The sequence below is a fragment of the Lonchura striata genome, chromosome 3, assembly GCF_050655825.1.
Source record: "Lonchura striata isolate lonStrDom1 chromosome 3, ASM5065582v1, whole genome shotgun sequence".
NCBI lineage: Eukaryota > Metazoa > Chordata > Aves > Passeriformes > Estrildidae > Lonchura > Lonchura striata.
Genome location: NC_140705.1, coordinates 97,713,727 through 97,735,254, shown reverse-complemented (window position 1 = coordinate 97,735,254; position 21,528 = coordinate 97,713,727). Strand labels below are relative to the sequence as shown.

The 21,528-nt window shown below is 40.1% G+C and overlaps 1 protein-coding gene across 5 annotated transcripts; it reads right to left on the bottom strand.

Moving 5' to 3' along the window:
- Nucleotides 1-1,887: 1,887 nt before the first annotated feature.
- LBR (lamin B receptor) lies at nucleotides 1,888-20,002 on the bottom strand. Of its 5 annotated transcripts, XM_085575917.1 has the most exons (16): nucleotides 19,897-20,002; nucleotides 18,311-18,426; nucleotides 15,797-15,896; nucleotides 15,499-15,679; nucleotides 13,815-14,009; nucleotides 12,393-12,476; nucleotides 11,775-11,952; nucleotides 11,009-11,202; nucleotides 10,195-10,249; nucleotides 8,351-8,545; nucleotides 7,648-7,751; nucleotides 7,068-7,193; nucleotides 6,802-6,970; nucleotides 5,514-5,594; nucleotides 5,285-5,407; nucleotides 1,888-4,330 (listed from the first exon to the last, which is right to left on the bottom strand). In XM_085575917.1, the coding sequence occupies exons 4-16, from the start codon at nucleotides 15,661-15,663 to the stop codon at nucleotides 4,170-4,172; spliced, it is 1,830 nt and encodes a 609-aa protein (XP_085432043.1). In that variant the 5' UTR covers nucleotides 15,664-15,679; nucleotides 15,797-15,896; nucleotides 18,311-18,426; nucleotides 19,897-20,002; the 3' UTR covers nucleotides 1,888-4,169. The 5 variants fall into 5 exon arrangements, with proteins under 5 accessions (XP_085432043.1, XP_085432042.1, XP_085432041.1 ...); XM_085575916.1 differs by lacking the exon at nucleotides 15,797-15,896; XM_085575915.1 differs by lacking the exon at nucleotides 18,311-18,426.
- Between the last annotated feature and the right edge of the window lie 1,526 nt (nucleotides 20,003-21,528).

Genomic DNA, 21,528 nt, shown 5'->3' with positions numbered 1-21,528 from the left:
TTTGCTTTCAGTCTTGACAAGATTATAAAATTCACATAGAAAAGAACATGAAATAGTTCTGCTTTGGATTTTTACATCATCTGTCTTGCCAGTAGAAAGGCTTTTCCATTAATAGTTAAAATATGAGGGGTTTTTGGAAGCTATGTTGCCAAAAGCAAATGGTTTGAATTTTAACGTGGCTTTGAGTTCAGCATTGTTCCCCTCCTCTGGGTGTTAATTTCCGCTTATATCCCTCAGGATCCATCATATATTACAGCTCTTTTCACAGGAATTCACTTCATCTCCTTTTAAGTTTAGGTGGATCTTCTGTCTGGTCAGTTCATTAACATCAAAGTTTCTGCAGTTTGAAACACAGGAGCAAGAAGGGCCCAAGTCAGGCTGACTAAACCTGGTGATACCCAGCTCCAACAGGGAATAAAGGCAGCATAAGGAAGCTCAGAAGCTCCAAGAGGAAGCTTGTCCTAGAGGAAGGGCAGAAAAGCTTGAGCGGTGTGCACAGTCCGAGTCCCTTCCACTGGCATTTCACAGGTCCCCCAGGGGGGCACTGTCCCCCAGTTTATGCAGGAGCATCTCTCCCTTCTTCAGCCAAGGGTTAGGAGGGAACTGGAGAGCACAAGGACACAGGGAACTGCTGCCCTCTTCCAAACCTTGATGCAGAGGCCAGGGAAACCGATGATGGCAGTGCTGTTCTTGGGATCAGAGCTGAGCATGCAGCAACAAGTAACTAACCTGCTCCACCCAGCGTCTGCAGCTTGAGATGCAGCGCTGGGGGAGACAGGAAAAGGCTTTGCTGTAATCCCTCGCCCTGGCATTCCCTATCCCTACTCAGAGGAACAAACTACCTCGAGGTACAGAAGGAAAATTACTGGAAACATTTGGCTACAGCACCGGATTGTGTTCTGAGGAGGAAGATGGATGGAATTTTGACATGATGGGAACATGACAACCATACACACACACTCTCTCACAAAAAAAAAAAAAAAAAAAAAAAAAAAGGCAAAAAAACCACAAAAAAAACCAAACCAAACAAACCAAAAAAAAAAACAACAACAAAACATAACAAAAAAAGTACCAGTCCAGTTTGGCCAACTTCCAGTTCTTCCTTCAAAGGGCTTCCCCACTCCCACAGTGGGACACAAAATGTTCCTCATGACTTTCAGTAATGCTGTTATTGCTGACATTCATACATCAAAAAGGTAGAGGGTATGTTTGAAAAATACTTGTTAAGAAGTTCACTTGTTTTCTTTTTAAATATTAAAAGAGTGAAAGCTCTATCGAAGTATTTCCTTCTAATTTAAGGGAACTTCCCCAGCAGAAAGCAGTTCTGTACAGACAGTGCAGTATGTTCTGAATCCACACATAGGAAAGGTTTGCCACCCAAACAGTTCTCACTCCCCAAGAGGCAAGAACTGTGCTTCTGGTAAGGTTTTCATGAGCTCTGGTAAGTGTAATTTAAACAAACATTTTTATTACCTATGGGTAAATATCCTTCTGTAAGCAAAACTGTCATTCCTGTTCCTGTATCATATTTCCACTACAGCCTTGTAGGTCAAACTTACATTTATTTCCTGTGCAGTAACACTTTATGCCTACAGCCTAATTGGGATTGGTTTTGACTTCTAATAGCAGCTGTGCGGGAAAATACAATATCCTATAGGCAAATTGAGTGTTAATTCTGTTTTTAGAGCTGAAATTAAGTTTATTTTTGGAGTAGAAGAGAAGAAAAAAATGCCCAGGCAGACTAAAAGAAGCACCACATGAGCTTGTAACACTCAGCACACAAACACAGGTACAACAGGAACTTCAGTAAACTCACACCTGTACTAAATAAATAAAATCAATGTGATTTTTATCAGACATCCCCATGAACTGGAAAAAATGCAATACTTAGTTTTAAGCAAAACCTTTATTTTAGCTCATGGGCTTGTTGATATTAAAAACAGTTACTTCAAAATCAAAGTCACATAAAATTCAGCATGTAAATGAAGTTGCCATTGGTCAGGATCAGATTCTGAAAGACAAGGGCTCCAAGTGACATTTGAACAACCTTGGGTGGCAACAGATAAAACTGGGAACAGCAGCAGAAGCAGCTCCTGCTTCACAGGCTGAGGAATCAAAGTGTCCCCTTCCTTCAGCAGATTTTAAAACACCAGCTGCACACCAGGGCCATTTAATGATTTCTCCATTTCCCATAAATTCACTCAGCAAGGATTGAAAACAGCAATATCCCAGTTTAATCTGCTGCTTCACAGGAGTGAATTCTCTCGAGTCTTGTTAGAGGCACTGCTATTTTCTGCCAGCAATCAAAGTACTTGTCTTAAAACAATTTCCGTACAACACCAACAATCAAGCTACATTATATACACTTCAATTGTACAATTATCTTTAAAAAATGCCCATGTACAAAATAGGTTATTTTATTTTTTAAAAAATCACATGCTAGATTTCAATTACACGATCATTTTAAAATAACTGAAAAAAACTGATAAATAACATTCCAATTTATTAGAAACACTCCTGCAAGCAAGTGCAGAAGTATCTGCAGTTTATTTAATATTCTAATAAGCTTTTTAGGGCAATTTGTGCTATAAACCTCATGTACAAAGTGTGTGAAAACCTCTTACTTGTGACAACAGAATAAAAGCTAATTAATTAAGCAAGAGTATTTCAGTAAAATTGTTCTACTTATGAAGTAAATAGCACAAGGGCATATAATTTACAGCCAGTTAGACAAAGAACACAGCTAGTGACCAGAGCACATACATTAGTGAAAAAGTCAAATATATACAAAAATATATTAGAAAGTGGTTGAGTTTAACCACAGGCTCATGTAAAAAATGTTGTTTTAAATAGCAATAGCAAAAAAATAGCTATTTCTCTATCTGCAACAGTACAAAAGGCAACACCTACGTATGAGGTAGCAATGCCAAATTAAAAACAAAAAGAAACCAAAAAACAACTTTGGATTGAGGAGTATTTCCTATATTTTCATAGCATATCTGTCAATACAAATATTTAAATGAACACTTCAATTGTTTCAAGAATTAACTACATTAATTTACAAAACCCTTTATTCAATTAACTTCTTAAAAATTACTGGAAATTGGTTTAGTTACTGATTTCTCCTGTTTCTAAAAAAGCTGTTGCATTTTTCAAACCCATATACTGTACAGCAAAAACATGGAGGCTTTATTATACACACTTGGTAAACACTATAGTACATTAAGACTTAATTTACAAAGATCAGAAGGAGCCAACTGTGGTCACTTTATCCTTTTGTGCCCAACAGGCAGACACTGCATGCTTTTTACCCCATGTTCAATGCTAGAGGCAAGCTGAGGGCTCACTACTCCCTTCCACAGCCACAGAAAGTGTTTTATCTCCCTCCAGGAGTGTGAGCCACAAGCATGGCTTCCATCTCCAGGGCCAGGGGCACTGCCAGGCAGTGGCTCAGGCTGCCCCTGGGCATTCCTGGAACTGCCTCAACAATGTGGGGTGGGAGAAGGAACAGATGTGCCCCTTCTCCTAATTCCATCTCTTTATCCTCCTGCAGGTACAGGGCAGGAGGGGCCAGCTGAGCCTCTCTGACCAAAAAAAAAAAAATCATCAATGAAAGGAGGGGAACAACCATGCAGCTGAGCTGTGCCAGCTTTGGCCGTGGGGCTGCAGGCCCCTCACGTCGGTCACATCCTCTGCTTCCAGCTCTACTGACTAAAAAGACCCTGCTGCTCCTCCAATTCAGGCAACTAAATTGGACATCTCAAGTTAGATGGTATGAGTAAAACCAAAAAATGAACTGGATGGAATTTCAGCATTTATTGTATTAAGAAAATAATATACTTTACATCACAGTGCTTAATTAAATGTAATAAAAAATGTAAACTCAGAATTCTAGATAAAATTTAGCTTGAAAAATTAGGGCTCAAAGAGTTTTGAAAATTCACAATTTTTTAAAAATTGAAGTCACAGTCAGTTCACATAACTCACATCTTGAAGTCTACTAGTAAGTAACACCTTCCTCGCACTCCAATGTTTGGTTGGGGTTTGTTTGCTTTGTTTTCTTTAAAAGCCTAAATAACAAATGACCAAGTGCAAAGGTAAGAGGTATCTTTCTCTCTGCAAGGAATCTATCTGTAGCAATAATTTGCCCATCAGGCCCCTGGAGTGCTCTAGTAGATGTAGGGGAATATGCGGTACGGGACGCGCTGGCAATACCGCTCCCAGGCCAAGCCATACTTCTGCTTGCAGTGGTGTTCATCACGAGCCTCTCGATGGACAAGCAAGCAGATGAAATAGATCACGTAGAAATAGGGTAAAATATGATTAAAACCTGCAAAGGGAGAAAGTTGACTTAGATACAGGACAAAAATCTAGAGGTGGTAGCTATTAACATGCTCAAAGCTGGTGACTCACTCCTGTTCAAGGCTGAAGCATTTTATACTAAAGCATTGAATATTCAACAGGACAGTGCAACACATGCAGATAGAAAAAGACCCACAAACCCACAGAAATAAATTCTTAAAATTTAGAGTCACAAAACCTACCAATTTCACTCTCAATGCATGCAAAGCTAGTACATATTTAAGTGTTACTGTCATTTAAAGTTCTTCAGTTATCAAAACCAGATTTCCAGTCAAATTTCTGCACCACCAAACTGCCCCACACCAAGGTTCCCATATTTTGGCTGCAGACATGAGTCCAGCTTTGCTCAGAGCACTCCACTTGACTTGTGCACAAAAAGAACTGGAAAGGACCCAGACTGCAGCCCAAAAAGCCAGCTGTATTCTGGGCTGCACCAGGATGACTGTGGCAGCAGGTTCTGATTCTAACCCACTACTCTGTTCTCCTGAGACCCCACCCGAGTGTTGTGTCCACCTCTGGGGTCCCAGTACAAGGAACACTGTGTATTACTAACAAACACGCTGAAAGACAATTTGTTTGTGGTGGCCCTTGTCTCCAAGTAAACTCCCACTTTTGGGGAACTTCAGCTACAAACACACTCACTAGCCTAAAAATTTAAAGAACAGCTAATTAGCAAGTAAGTCCCATGGTTATTGAATGATAAAGTGTCAGAAAGATGAGCAAAATATTCAGTATATGTCAAATCTGCAGCAAGTTACGGGTAAAATGGAAGTAAAAATGTGTTCCATTAGACTTATGACACAGAAATCTGCCATTCAATAGGGTTTACTATCTTAAATAATTACCACTTGGAATTTCAAACCCAGACAGAGGCCAAACAAAAGCATTTTTGCTAAAATCCACTTTAGTCTCAGAAACTCACCACAGGGTAGGGACCATGCCAGAGCCATGATGATGTCACCAAGGTAATTAGGGTGACGAACAAAACCCCACCAACCCGTGACAAGAAGCCCTTTTCCAGTTGCAGTGGGTATAAATTTCAGATCTGGGAAGAGAGTATTGTGGTCAATGCAGTGACTGAAATATGTATTTAAATACTACAAAGAGCCATTGAATAAAATCCCAGGCAATGGAATAAAAAATGTACTCACTGGCCAATTTGGGATCTGCTGGATTCCGCCGGAAATTGTTCTTCTGAGAATTTGCACTACGGAATATGTAATATCCAATACCTAAAAATAAACATGATGTACTTTGCATTTTCAGTATTCTCCAATATTCTCAGCTTCAACAGAAGGACTTGCATGCCCTTTGCCACACTTAATCCATCAAAGTCTTTTCCCCAGAGATTCAACTGGTATTTTCTGTTCTCAGACCTCTAACAAGACAAATGCCACTGGAAACCTGCATTCCATGCTCCTTCTTGTTACTGACTAACTTTGAAGAGATTCTGAGGAACCTTTATTTTCACATCTCTTTTACATCTCTGAGTTTTTTAATGCAAGACTGAGTTTGAAATTCACATAAGGTGATGTGCTGCACTTTGTATGATTACAGCTCTATTTTGCAGCCTAGCACTTTGTTACAGTACCTACTCCATAAACTGACAACTCGTTTACAAGATCATGATAATAAAAGAACCAGGCAATGAATTATCTGGGTTTGAAATTCAAATCCCCCAAAATTTTCATGCAGCAGCTTAAACTTGCTTTTTCCAAAGTTGCATTGAAAAAAGATGATCACGACATACTTTGAATAAAGGTATTATTAAAAAAAAATGGAAACCCAAAAAAAAAACATTAGGTGAAGATGAAAAAAATTATTTTGTTTTTCAGTATTGCACATATTAAGTTGTGTGTCTTCTCATATTTCCAATTCTTTGTCGTGTCTACAAAATATGAGTGGGGTTTTTTGGGTTTCCTATTCAGACAACAGGGACAACCAGGCTATGTTGGTGCAAATTTAAGGTTGCCTAAAGATGCGAGATCTTTTCTCAAAGCATTCAGCTTTGATGAAAAAAGGTGTTTTCTACTGACATATGTTTGTAACTATGGCCATCAGGGAAGGAGATACAAATAGTGCAAATAGTTACTTTTTCCCTAGGTTCAGTAGAGCATAGCCAACAAGGTACTGATATTTTTTTTTAACTAGTTGCTCAGATTGACTTAAAAAGGCATCTATTAAACTCAAAATATGTTAGGTCACTTTTTCAACTCCAGACAGCACCTACCTAGAGCTGCCTCTCAACAGAACAATTAGGTGTTCAGAGCCTCACCTATCCTTCATTTGCTAAAATGAGAATTTATTATATTCTCTGTATTCACAGTAGCCAGATAATGACTGCTGCATCTGAGCTAAAGCTTCACCGCCCGTCTCTGAAGAAACAGAATCAGAACTATGTTGTAACCAAGAGTAACAATGACATTTAGTGTAACTTACAGTTCAGAACAGTAATTCCTGCAGCAACAGGCCAAGTAATTGTGGTGGGATGACCCACTAAGTAGAAGGCCTGCAGGCTGTAGACAAATGGAACCCACACCAGATCTCCAAATGCCAGCATGAATCCAAATCCATCATGGGTAATATCCATTGTAGTCAAAACAGCTTCCTAGAAACAAGAAGGAAGGAATTTTAGCATTTCCAAAGCCTCCTTTTCTTAACAGTGTAATTAGAAACGGAAACAGGTGAAGGGGATGGGTATTCACCTCATTCCAAAGAGCATCCACCACATAGAGAAGCTGGAAGCTGTTCACAAGAATCATGGACAGGGATGGCACACTGAGATTGTATATCTTCATCTCAGCCAAGAGCATTGCCAAGTTTATAACAACCTAGGTTAGAAACAATTCTCTTTAAAAATTTACTTCTACAGAAAGTGGTATTTTCTATTACACTACAGGACATTTGAACACAGGTATTTTGACTAATGTTTAAGTTAAAAAAAATAAACTATTTCACGAGTCAGTTTGCAACTAACCACATTTTTGAAGCTGTATAACCTCAACATATGGATACTTTAAAATAGGTTTTTATTTGCCACAAAACAAAAGAAGTCAGAAATTTCCTTCAAATGAATAAAGTCATTAAAAAACTAGCAACATGGAATTGTTTTTCAGTACTCATTTATAAGTATTTATATATATATATATATATATATATATATATATATATATATATATATATATATATATATATCCTTAATATCAATTATATCTGTGTTTGTGTGTAAAAAAATCCCTCAGTGTAATATTTAAGCAAATAAAATAACTCAGACTACTGACTCACCCAGCCAATTAATCCTGGACGCAACTCACAGAAGTATTTGAGGTCAAAACTGCCAATACGAGGGTTTAATTCATGTCCAGTAAAAAAATCATAAATAAAATACCCTGCAGTAAGACACAAGCTCTGTTAGCAATACTCTTATCTGCCACTACACTCCTCCCCATAAACAAAATCCCACTTTCCACGAATGTTCTCTCATTACAAATTTTTAAAAGCCTTCAGACTGGCAAAAAAGAAAAAAAAAAGAATATGTGCAAAATAAAAACTAAAATCTATATAGTTTGTATTTTAAGATGCCCTAATATTTTATTGATTAGGAGGATTAACCACTTCAGAAGTTCTCTCTGACACTTGTTCCTTCTTTATTTTCAGCCTTATCCTGAAGCTCACATCACACTATCTATGAACATGATCATATGGCATTAAACTTTACATTTTCTCCTATTTAATTGCTTTTGTCTGGGAAAATAATTCCCTTTAGCTGTGACAATTACCCATCCACCAAAAACGTGGACAAGAAGGAAAATACCATGCCCTGAATCTGAATTCATGACATCTGGGACAGTTTGCAAAAAAAAAAAAAAAAGTAAAAGTCACAGCATTATAGTATTATAATAACCAGCCCCAAATCTAGCCTTTAATTTGTAGAAATGAAACTCTAGCAAACAACTGGGAAGAAATTATCCAGAATGTTCTAACTCACCAGAATTTCCACCTGGTGCTAGCTCTTCCTCAGGTGCTTTCAGGGATCGAACATACAGATAAATGCTCAGTGCCAAAGAAAAAGCTGCAGCTGACACTGCAAACTGCATGAGGTGATAGTACAAATAATGAAGCTCAAATTGAAAGTATAATAAAACTCCAATAATTGCAGCAGTCAAAATAAAAGCATAAAACCCTAAAGGATGTAGAAGAAAGACATATTAGTCAAGAGAAAAAAAAAAAAACAATTTATAATTTTAGTAGGACCTACCTAATCCAACCTTTCTGCACTTCTACTTCTCCCAATACTTGTCCGTATTCCAGTAACATCTTGGACATCCCATAGCTCAAACCTCGAGGGCACAGCAATATAACTAAGAGACTCTAAGCCCTGAAACTCTGCTCACCAAAAGGACAGGAGGCAGGAACACTGAATACTTCTCAATTTTTTTATGCCATAGCAATCCAATTTCAGATTTTAGTGAAAAAAATGGACTAACAGATAATGAGAGCAGGTCACAAAGTCTTATCTGTGGGACAGCAGAGACAACCATATTCTCATCTTTGAATTATCTTCATATACACCTTGATAAAGATAGCAGTAATTCAAGTATTGAAATGACTTATAAAGTCAAATCTTGAACACAAAAACTCTTGCATACGTTGAGAGTATAATTGTAGGAATGTGCCCCTTGTTGATGGGCTAAACAAGTTACCCTTTGTTCCCTTAAAAAGGAAAAAAGCCCAGAAATTTCTCTCCTCAATTTGGTTAAAAGACACCTCACAAGACCTTACGGACTTCACCTCAAACTTAAGGATAGCTAATTGGACAGAAGCCAAAGAGTCCCGCCTAAGAAATTCACTAGAAAAAGAGAACAAAAGAAGTAATCGCTTTTATTAAGTGTTTTAGCAGGAGCAAGAACCTCTTGCCCTGACTCAGTTTTTCTCTGTAAAGAGCTTTTTTATTTTTGGCTTTTATTAAAACTTTTTGTTTCCAACACTGTCACAGGAGCCATCCTGTTTCTTTTATGCCACCTAAGGTAGCTGAGCATCAAGGGTATAATGCTTATCTCAGAGAGCTTGTAAGACCTAGCTTGAAGAGAAAAAGCATTATATAATTTCCTGCAGAATGGATTGATGCCCAAACAGGAGCAGGCAGGTCTCTGCTGCCCTCAGCTAAGGACTTTCTATGGATCCCTTCACACGGTCACAGGGGGTGAGGTTAGAAGGAACCTCCAGAGCTCATCTGGTCTAGTTCAGATGGAACCTCCTGTACTTCACTTTGCACCCAGTGCCTCCTGTCCTTTATTTTCCTCAAGAAGGCTTTTAAATTTGCTTTTAAAATTAGCCTTCAAAGCACCAAGACAATGCAATTTTTTTAAATAATCCAAATTATGTAGCTTATTTCCTCCCTTTATCAGAACGCAGAAGAATTGTAGCACTATGGAATGACTATAGACGAAAGTCCAAAATCAAGACAGGTATGAGAGAGCCTCAATAAGACTCACTTTCACAGGATGTAATTCCCCTTGTTTGTTGCTTACAGCCCTATTCCAACTTTAAAATGGTGCATCTTACCAGACTATGAGAAAAATCAGCTTTTTAATGTAGTATTTGGATTCCACTACCACCCCTGTTCAGTGTCAGGTCTTGCTCTTGAGGCACTTAGTTCCTGATGATTGCTAACCACCTTTTTCCAAGAAAAAGGCTTATCCCATTTTATCCAAGAGTTACAACAGATACGCTCTCTGGTCAAACCCTATCTTTCAACATTTGTATTTTATGGTGCTAACCACTGCAAATCACACAATGGAATCAGCTTAGGAGTAGCTGCAACATGCTTACCATTTATTCGGTACTGCAGTTTCCTTCCAGTGGAAAGAGGCAGGCCTTCTACAACCTAAGAAGAATAAAATATAAATGCTCAACAAAGTATTTTCTGTGGGCTCTTCAAGGGAGGAAAACCCAAGTTCAACTCTGTCAGCAAGACATTCAGTCAAAGCAACACACACTCAAACCTGAAGCTCCTGCATTGTTCTGAAAAACACACTCTGGATAGCAAATGAAAAAGATTAACAGTTTTAAATAATAACATTTTTAAAAATAAACCTCTTCCTAACCAGCTTCAAGAAAGCAGAACTTCTCCAATCACGGTGGATATGTACAGCAATAAAATATGATTGATCTACTTCAGAGCGTCCTTTCGGAATCTGACACTAACCTTCAAGTCACAACAGAGGAAAGGAGAGCCTTTGCCCAATATACATACATATGGCTAGAATGGTTTCTAGATTCCTGTAAATGAGGATTGCATTCCAAAATGCTGGATATCCATAAGAAACTAAGTATTGAAATAGTTTGTGAAATTAGAAGTCAGATATCTAAAGTTCTTCTAGAACTCTATCAAGGAAAGTTTATCCACACTTCGAAATCAATGCCTATGAAATGCCTTCTGCTCTCTCTACTGAAAGGCTCTGAAATGCAAAAATGCTTAACCAACTGTGCTGTTTTAAGCCTACAGAAATCTGCAGCAGCCATATTCCAGTTTATTATGAAAAACTCATTAAATTGCTTTCAAACTGCCTTTAGAACCTACCCCACCTTTCAGCTTACTACAATTTAGTTGTCTATGGAGACCCAATTGCTCCCAACAGCCTACCTTTCCAATTGGCAAGAAGTAAAATGCAACTTGAAGGAAAAACCACAGAAGAAAGATACCAAACACCCTCCCATCCCAAAGACTCTCCAGTGCTGGCAGAGGAGGGAAGTTCAGAAGACTTGGATCATCTTGTTTGCATGCCAACAGCAAGTAGAATACAGTAGCAGGCATGAGAAGTACCAGCATGAAGGTCCCTGTAAACAGACATCATGGCATGTTAGAAGGTAAGTATAGAAAATAAAAAAAAAAACCACTTTCAATCTCACTAAAAAAGTTCAATATTAAATAACAAAGAAGAGGTTGTTATTATTTTCTCCTGAACAAGAAGACAGCAGCAATCTCATAGTCATGTAACAGTACACAGGGGCATTATTCTCACTCCCATACAAGGTCATCTACCACGGGATCACACTCATTGCATCCCTTCAAAAATATTCCAAAAACTGTCTAAAAAATACTTTACTGTCAAGTTTCAAACACCTAAATTTTGAAAATGTAAAAGCTTCGCTGGTTATTCTTAAATTTAATCTAGAAATACTTAAATCTCACTGTGGCAAGGGATGGCACAAGATCTTTGCTGTATTTCACATATGAACCAAGAGCAATAACAGTTCTTTGCCACCAAATCAAGTGAAACACAACAATTTTACTCTGAATTCTGTAGCCAAAGTCGAAAAAGCAGTTCTTGATGCAACAGCATGGTCAATAAGTAAAAATCCACAAAATACTACTACTTTTCAACTATTAAGGCAATTTGTACACATACCAATTCTTCCCCCAAACTCCAGCTCCTTTGTTTTTGTTGGTACTTTCTCAATTGGTTTTACAGCCACAAAAGTCTTTTTCTCTGAATAGATCTCTTCTTTCTTCTTCTCATCTTTCCTCGAACGCAAGCTGTACTGCTCAAGCACACGTTTGATTTCCAGGTCTGGTTTTAACTTTTCCTGTGAATGAATAAAAATAATTTACTAAAAGGTTTCCCAGTGATTTTACTTTGTTTTAATCCAATATTTTATAGTTCAGAGTGTCATCAGAGGTTTATTAGTCACTGTAAAACACCAATATATAATTATTTATTTTTATAAACAGACTGCTAAAACCAGGCACTGTAACCTATTAGGCTGTGATTATAGATCAGCAGCAGTTTCAGTACAGATCATTCATTGCCACCCTCCCCCTTTCCCTTCAGCCATATGCCTGGGCATTACATACCAATCAGGACTAAGGCAAAAAAAAAAAATCACTTTCTCTGCAGCAAACTTAACCTCTAAGTTTCATGTTGCCTTCTATTTCTGCTTGATTACTGTATTGCCCTTTTGAAGGAATCTCAGAGAGCCAAGCTAGGAATGTGACAAAAAGCTAAGAGTAAATTCCGTGTTCCTACCTCCAATATAATGCAAGATGTGGCATTTTTTTCTGTACTTTCAGGTTCACCATTGTACCTTTTGGTGTTATTCTCACTCGGTTTCTGGTCAAAACAAAAAACACAGTTTAAGCTTTCAGTGTCCTATATATGGCGCTGTTCTGCAGAACCGAAAGTTTGATTTTTCCATAAAATACCTTTGAATAAATAAATTTTCTCATAGAAATTATTCTCGTGAGTCTAGCTTACACAGCTCTGGGAAGACACGAATCATATGTTTTATTTCAACTAAGTTTTGTTGAAGAGAACCCAGTCTTTCCAGTCTTACAAGAGCCAACAGATCAATCCTACTCCTCAGACAGAAGCCAGGACAAAACCACCAAAGACTTTCTAACCCTTTTATCTCAAAAGGTTAAAAGTACAAAAAGTAAACTAGCTGCTGGCTAAAAAACTACTTAAAACCAGATTGTGCTCCACGGGCACTGGATGACACAGCTCAAAGGAGCTCAAAACAAACCCCACAACTGTTTCAGTGCCTAAGAGCAGCAATTTACTAAACCTATCTAGCTAGTTTATATTAATCTGGTTTAGTTTAGCTGAAACCTAACTAAACCCTGTTCATTTTCAACAGATCAGAAGAATGCATTTCCAGTTTCAGGAACTGTGTCTCAGACAAGTGAGAAGCCATCTCAAGGGCACAAGAGGCAGGAGAAATGCTGTTTGTCTTTTCATAGAGAAACATCACCTCTACTCCTCTTCACTTAAAGATCATCAGAACCATTTTTAGCACTCGATCGTCACAAAAATGCTAAGAACAAACCTAATAAATTTCAGCTAGACACCATATATTGGTAAACTTAGAAATCCTTACAGGTTAGTTTTTATAATGAAACCAGTTTTTCAATATTATCCATCAGCAATATTAATATTTCATACTTACATATTCCATACTGTGTGTTTTCCATTACTATTGCAACAAAACGTATATGGTAACAGAAGTCATTTTATTTCAAATCCTAATACCTACCGCTATGCTCCAATTAACACATCTAAAAGTAAGCTAACTTCCTTTGCCCCATTTCACAAGTAGAAGCACATGGCTAACAATTACTTTAATATTAAATATTTTAAAAATTGTGTTTGTTTGGATTCTGAGAAGTTCACAGTATCACCAAATTCAAGCAGAACTTTCTAACTTTGGTTTACCTCTCAAGAATTTCCTCAAACTTTGCAAGCTAGAAACCCAATTTCTAAATTAAACAATGGCAGTTCTGAGATTTACTTTTGCTGGTAATTATGCTGTCCAGGGAACAGAAACTACAGCTGGCTTTTACAAAGATAAACCCAGTCTGCATAAAACCAATCTTTCACAAATAGCAAAAGTTTCTTTTAATAAAAATCCAACAAATCCACACACAAAACACCAACAAACCAAACTAATACCGGTAGAGCTAAGCTGGTCTCCTGAATGGTTTTCTTTTTGTCATCTTTTTGCTCCCTGCTTTGGGAAGCAGAACGACGCCTGCCCTTTGCTGGCCGGCCAGGAGACCGAGAGCGAGAGCGAGATCTGCTGCTACTTCTTCTGGAGGGAGAACTTGAAGAAGACTGGCTCTTCCTGTGCTTGAACGATGACTGTGACTACAAGAAAGACGGAAAGAAAGCAAAATCTTATCTATGTCCCAGAGAACAATTTTAGAAACATGGGGGGTTCTTGTGATGAGGGCTCTGGCATACAATTCTATAGATCTGTCTCATATTTCCTCTACTGATGCGCTACAAAGGCTGCTAAGAAAGAGCAACTGCAGAATATTCATTTTGCTGGCAATTTCCAAACAAGCCTGTTCCAAGCCCAACTGCTGCTAGCAATTCCTGTTGAAGCTACAGAAATCAGGATATGGATGTAAGCTCACTACCAAAGTGAGCACCAAGCTGTTAAGCACACCACCCTCTCAATCCTGTGCCTAGGGAAAGGAACTGAGAGCTGTCTCTTAAGCCCTCAGTGGCTGCTCACTTCCACCACTCAGCTTTATTAATGCATTTCACATAGCAAGGTTCATCATCTGTGTGAGGCAACACTAAAAAAACCCAAGTCAGTCTAATCATTTAATTATATCTGCTAACTAATTTCATGAACAGTTTACTCCGGAAGCACTGTTTGATTTCTCTGTGAAGTCTGCAATGTTGATTTCCCTATGTAAAATTTCCACAATGCAACTTTTATAGTGCATAAATGTTTCATGAAAAAGAAAGGCATTCTCCCAGCTTGAGTCTGCTAACCTACATGCAGAAGTAGCAAGTCAGAAAGTTGTGAAACAGTGAAAACAGTTGCCTACCTTAAGGCAGAAAATTTTGGTCCCAAAAGAGAAGGCCAGTTACTGGGCATGGACACTGCCACCAAGAAGTGACACTATAGTTCACATAAAGACATACAAGCTGGCTTTGAACCTATGCAGCTTTCAGAACAGGCCATAGAAACGAACTACAGTGAGCATTCAAACAGGGTTTTTTCCTCCTGCATTATTAATTTTCAACTGAAACTTCTATAGTTTTAAAAGCCTTCATTATTAACAAAAAAAGTAAAATATTATATGTAAAGAGGAAGGAATGTGCTTATATGACATGAACCTTTCTCAAGGGTTTGTGATTGTCAAAAATAGAGCAAAGTACCTCATGAAGCCATTGAGGACCTGAACTAATAAAAGCTATTTGCAGATGTTTTAAGTATGTGCTTGAAGGGCATGCACTGTTTATATTTACAGTGACATTTAAATGCATCTTCCCATTTTTTATCAAACTTTCTCATTTAAAGATAGAAAACCATCAAATTAATATCAACCCATTGATTACTACCTTTGTAAGGCAGCCAAACCATTTTATGAAAAATCATGCTATAGAGTTCCTGAAAGATCAGACTTGGTTTTTCTCAAAAATATTATATTTTTTGGACATAAATAAAACAACCACGATACTTTAAAGATGAGGTCATTCTCAACTTCTGCTTGAGGTGTCACACAGGAATAAAGTTTTACTTAGTACCAATTCCTTGAAGACACAGCTAACAAAAACTTGCAAAACAACTACCCAGTCATAAGTTGAAGTACTGATAATTAAGAACATGTGTACTCACCCTTATATCACTTTCCTTCAGTGCAAGTTCAGTTCCATCTTTGTACTTGACAGTATAAAGATGAGCTACATCATCATAACTGGTCACTTGTACTTCATAGTACAGGACGCTTCCCGGCCAACGGCCCATCACCACCTCACCATCAGCAAACTTCCGGCTTGGCATTTTCCAAACAGAATCCCTAGAAAAGAAATCAGTCAGCCCACGTGACAGCTAAGCATTAGGCTTCATTTTCCCCTATTTTCCTTCTGTATCATGGAACTGAAAAGGGGACACTTGCAACAAGTCCCCACTTTACCTAGAGAAAAGGGTGTGTGATAAGAAAGCAGTGATCTCTTTTCCAAATCAACAGCAGATAGAAGAAATAGTCTTAAAATAGAAGATTGAAGTTGCATGTTCTGGAAAAACATTCAGATGTATTAGACTAGTACTGAACTATGATATACAATCTCCATCATCAAGAAAAGCACATCTTTGACCAAAATTACATAATGAAGCCCATCTTATCTAGAGGAAAATGCAAATTACATGGCAATGAAGTGTCCTCTAACCCGCGTTTCCTGTGGTTCTACAGAAATTACAGAAGTGATGATTTCTAAACATTAAGCATCCCCAATCTATTCAAACCGTACAGCCACATTACAGTCTTTCTTCAATTTATTACTACAAACACTCAAAAGTTAGGAAACTTCAGAATTTAAGCTCCTGTCTGGGTTCAATATTTTTCTTTTCCACCTCTTTAAGCACAAGGGCATAATGTTTTTTCCAAGCATTATGCCTTTTCCAGGGCATTCCACAGCATCACACATTCACACAACAACCTGAAAAACTAAATTCTATCCCTCATCTGCATCACCAGAATTTTATTTGATATTACCAAACTGTGTAAGTGACTACTACCCTTGGTTCAGCCCACCGCATGCTGGGAAAAACCACAACTACAATTTAGAGGAAGTTGTTTAGTTGTTTTTAAGTGTAAAGTCCTCTTAAACTGTTTGTATAGTGCTTTGTGTTATGTCACTGTCTTCTGAAAACAGATATCCCAAGCAGAATAAACTTTTAATCTCAATGTATCAAGTGAGACTAGCATAACTAAGGTACAATATACACTAACATTTGTACTAGCACTATGCGTACAATCAACACAGGAACTCAGAGGGGATGGCAGGGACAGGGAAAAGACACAAACCACAAAATGTTGGTGTCAAAGCATTTCATTTTAACTTGTTTGCTTTATAAATTTGATAAGAAAGTGAAACCACACAAACTAAGGTAAATACAAGTCTTTAATTAGTTAATCATTACATAGTAACTAAACTGCAGTGAAAAGTTAAGATTCTTGGGAAAAAAAATACTGTTAATATTCAATCACAGAACTTCATCACACATTGGGGGATGGTGCTCAGTGAGGTTTTACAATAAACATTGATTCTGGCATTTTATGACATTGCTGCTGCTGTTAAATTTCATACCTGTGTAGCTCTCCAAGTCAAAAAATAACAAAAAAAATCAGCAGAATTCCCTCATATGAATTTTATTACTAATCCTCCAAACTGCTTCAGACCAGAAGCATCTGGCCATCTCCTTTGTTGTATAATACTTGAAGGAGAAAAAAAAGTTTTAAAATTTGGTTTCACTGACACTTGCCAGTCAGTTGTTAGGCATGTGGTATTCCAGCTCTTCAGCCTCCTAACTCGTGCTTCTTGTCCCAATTTCTTGTTTCTGTCTTATTCTTTCTGAATTCTCACTCTTCCAACTTTCTTTTATCCCAGTCAACTTAATCCCTTCAAATTCATAGCCCCATTTCTTATGACTTACATATTTTCATTTCAAATTCTCCATTCTCTCCTTACCCTCTATCTTGGAGTCTTTGTGGATTTTCTGCCTTTTCTGCCCTTGCTCACCAAACCAGTTCCTCTTTGCCACCTCTGCCCAAATCTGAACCCAATCCCCATTTCTGTCTCCTTGCCCAGTTTCTCACCCACAAGGCAGCTCTCTAGGAGATCCAGGTCTACTACAGCTCTTTGCCAGCCTCTTGCAGCGACATCTTCCTCGTGCTCTTCCTTATGTAGAACACCGGAGCTCCCTGAGTGCGCTCAGAGCTGTCCCCAGATGCCACACCCTGATCCATGACTTCATTTCCCCTCCGCTTGCTGCACTTTCCTACACCCCGGCCAACTATTTCTGCTCCTGACCGGCAGCACCTCAGGCATCAGCTGCAAACCTGGAGCCTGAGCAGGACCAGGCTGGCCCATCCTCACACAAAGTTGTAAAAAACGGGATTTTGGAGGGTAAATCCTTTTCAAAAAGGGTAACGTTTTTTCATGAAGTTGTTACTGAGGACACGTACACTAGATTTTCCAATTTATAGCAACCACTTCAGAATTTAGATACAATTTCATAGGGATAATAAAAAGCTATTCTCTGCCAGATTTCAAAATCCAGCAGCTCTGTATGCAAACACAAAGTCCAAAGAAAAAGTAACTCGATTATTTAATTCTTGTGAAAGGCAGAAGGACCTTCATTTTGTCCAATCCTGTTCTCAAAAGGAGCTGCGGTTACTTTTAAAAAATTGAAATATGTGGTTGAAGACCTGTAGCTAAATACATGTCGTGTATTTCAGCCTGAGGTAGATACCAATACAAGATTCCAAAATAATAAATAAGCAAGTGGAAATATCTTCTAAGTCAAAAGTAATGAACAATCTTATTAATGGTAAAATTTATGTATTTTCAATTCTTTTTCTTAAGTATTACAGCTTAATAATAAGCTCAAACACGAAACATTAAAATAAGTAAATGTAACTTCTTACCCTATCAAAAATAATCAACTTGTTCTGCACCCCAGTGCCTCCTGAGAGGGAGGTCTGCAATCCTCATTCCTTATATCCCACTTCAAAAAGCTGCACCTTTTAAAGGCAGCCTTCATCTGTTCAGATAACAAACACAATTACTAGCATCGAAAAAAGACAGGAAGTCCTTAAAAAAAATTCGGTTTAGAGATTACATTTTTAATTTACTGCTCTTTCAAGTTCTACACACCCCTGATAATTTTCATGGTATCAGCTGGCATCGGCATAATAGTGCCAGTATCTCTGCAGAACTTTTGAGTTCCCAGGGCTTCAAAACATAAATCCAAAGAAAATTATCTCATACAATGAACCCTGCACTGTACAGACACCTAACTGCAAGTTTAGTCACTTATTCAGGAGATGAAATTTGTGTTTTCTGAAGCATTACTATTTTCTTTAGGAATCCAGAGTCCAAGAGAAGGTCTCAAAAGGACTTTGTATCCTGTACCAAGCCAAGCCAATTAATGCAAATCTCCCTGGAGCTTGAAAGTTGGTAAAGAATAAAAGTTTCTGCTGACTCAGACAATAACGAAATAATTTAAAAGAAACTTGGCTGAGAAATGTATTGCCCCATGCATGCATTTCTGGTCTTCTTAATGACTCTCTCAGTAGATATGTGGGAAGATATTTCAGTGTGGAGAAAGTGATGACAGTTACCTTGTAGCCACAGAGAGATCACACCCCATCAGCAAAAGCTGGGTACACAGTTTTAAAGATAACTAAACACTCAACAAGCTTTCCCTCTTAGTAGAGCAAACCTCCCACACACTCAGTGATTCCATTTACTAATTCTGACATGCCACCACTCTTAGATAACATTCTGGATGTCAGAGGAGGGAGCCATTTTAATGCAAGCAGAAATGCAGGAAAATAAAAAAAAAACGCTGACAGCCAAGGCTAACAATACGCAGAAAGTTACTACTGAATTCACCAGAGAGAGCTGTGGAAGACCTTTACAGCAACACCATTCTCTCCACATTTCCAGCTCTGCACATTCAGAACAGTGGAGGCAACTATCCCTATCCAAGCCAGCTTAACTTCACCACTAAAGAAACAAGCACCAAGAAGCCTCGAGGCAAAAATAACAACCCATGAACCCTCGGGCTGGGAAGCGAGGATCTTCCCTTGCAAGAGGCGTCCCAGCGGAATCGCGGCGAGCAGGAAGCAAAGCGCGCAGGGAGGCCCGAGCGCGGCGGGCGCTGTTGACAGGAAGGCCCCACGTGCCGGCGGAGGCCCCGCCCCGCCCGGGCCTGGCGCGGGGCCTCCGCCCGGGGGAAGGGCGGGGCCGCGCCGCCCCTCGGCGGCCTACTCCCGCTCGGAGCCCGGCGCGGCCGAACAAAGCGGGGGCGGCTCGGCCCCGCCACCTCCGGTGCCCCGAGAGAAGGGCCCGCGCCGCCCGTCCGCCCGCCGGGAGCGAGGCCCGAGCGCGGCCGCAGCGATCGGCCGGAGCGCTTCCCGCCCGGAAAGCCGCCGAGGAAAAGCTGGGGGGAGGGGAAGGGACGGGAGGCGGGAGCATCCGGGCCCGCGCGCGCCGCCGTTCCCGTTACCTGGAGCCCGCCCGCGCCGGGCCGGGCCGAGGCGGTTCCGCGGAGCGGCGGGAGCGGGGCCCGAGCGCGCGCCGCTCTCGCTGAGGGAACAACCGCCCCGCCGAGCGACGGTTACGGGCGCGCGCGCGGCCCCGCCCCCTCTCCCGCCCGCCAAGCGCGCCCATTGGCCGGGACGCGCCGTTTGAATCGCGGGCCGGCCGCGCGCCATTGGCTGCGCGGGAGATGGCGCGGGCCGCCCTCCCCGCCCCGGGGCGCGCGCCCGGCCCCGCCCCGCCCCGCCGTGAGGGGACGGGGATGGCGGGGGGGGGAAGGGCGCACTCGGTCACCTCCCGCCGCCCCTCACGGGGGGTGATGGCGGGAGGGGAGGGGGAGCGGGCCGGAAAGGTCGCTGTCGTGGCGATGGGGGCAGGCTCAGGCTGCCTGCGCCACGCAGGCCCCGCCGCCCGTGCTAACAAAACGGAGGGTTTTGTTTACGGGGCACTCGCGGCGCCGGAGGCGGCGAGACCGCGAGTACTCCTACACCGTCCGAACAAGAGCCTGTGTTCCTTCCACCCTGCACCTCCAGCACTCAACAATGACAAAATGTGGTAAAAATGCAGAGAACAACATCCCCTCTCTCTCAGAAAGAAAAATTAAAAAGGGCTTAAAAGCGGAGGTGGCCAGGCAGCGAGTGCTCCTACATTGACCGAACAACAGGCTGTGCTCCCTCCAGCACTAAACAGAGCCAAAATGTGGTAAAAATGCGGTGAAAAGCACTGAAAACACCCGTCTCTCTCTCTCAAAAAAAAAAAAAAAAAAAAAAAATCAAAAAAAGCAGAGGAGGCTTTTAAAGCGGTGAGACAAGTGCTCCTACACCGACAGAGCCACAGGCTGCGCTCCCCCCAACGCTGCACCTCAAGCACTCGACAAAGCCAAAATATGGTAAAAATACGGTAATAAAAGTGCAGTAAAAGGACACCCACTCTCTCCAAAGGAAAATAAAAAATGGGCTACAAACCAGCAGTGTGCAGTGTGGTTACCCAGGTGCTTTTGGGGCAACTTTTCCAGAAAGGCCATTCGAGTTCCCGGCCAGATTTTGAAATCAGGAAGTCTAAGCAATACTTGAGCAGGCAGAAACAAAACGTGTTGTGAAAAAGTTAACAAATCATCCTTAACATTGAGGTTCAGTGTTGAAATTAGTTGTTTCCAGTGCCGGGATCTTAAAAGTGGTGAATTGTTAAGAGTGAAATACAGAGTGTTTGTGTCCACACAATTTTTATGGACCACCCGAATTTTCTAAATTTGGCTAACAAGTGATGCTCTGTCCTAATAAAGCTTCCTAAATGAAGGGAAATTCCCTAAAGATAAGACCACAATTGTGCCGTACAGAAAACTGCCAGTGCTGTGCAGACACAGCAAAAATCTCAGATAAAAAAGAACCCTGAAACAACAGCAACATAGTAAAATAAAAAAATGGGAAAAAAACCCAGACCAAAAAACCACAGCCAAAATGAACTGCCATAAACAGGCCCCACAGCAGTCATGAGTTTAATTTGTCTGAGACACAACTGTTATATTTGGGTTTTGCTATTGCTGGTTTGTTTGTTTATTTCTATTGGGGTTTAAGTTTCTAATTTTTAAATTAAGAGTATG

Coding starts and splice junctions, on each gene's coding strand:
- LBR (XM_085575917.1), bottom strand. CDS start 15,663: ATGCCAAGCCGGAAGTTTGCTGATGGTGAGGTGGTGATGGGCCGTTGG. Junction 11,203..11,774: donor GGAGTTTGGGGGAAGAATTG/GTATGTGTACAA, acceptor GTCTGTTTACAG/GGACCTTCATGCTGGTACTT. Junction 7,194..7,647: donor GTCCAGGATTAATTGGCTGG/GTGAGTCAGTAG, acceptor TTTCTAACCTAG/GTTGTTATAAACTTGGCAAT.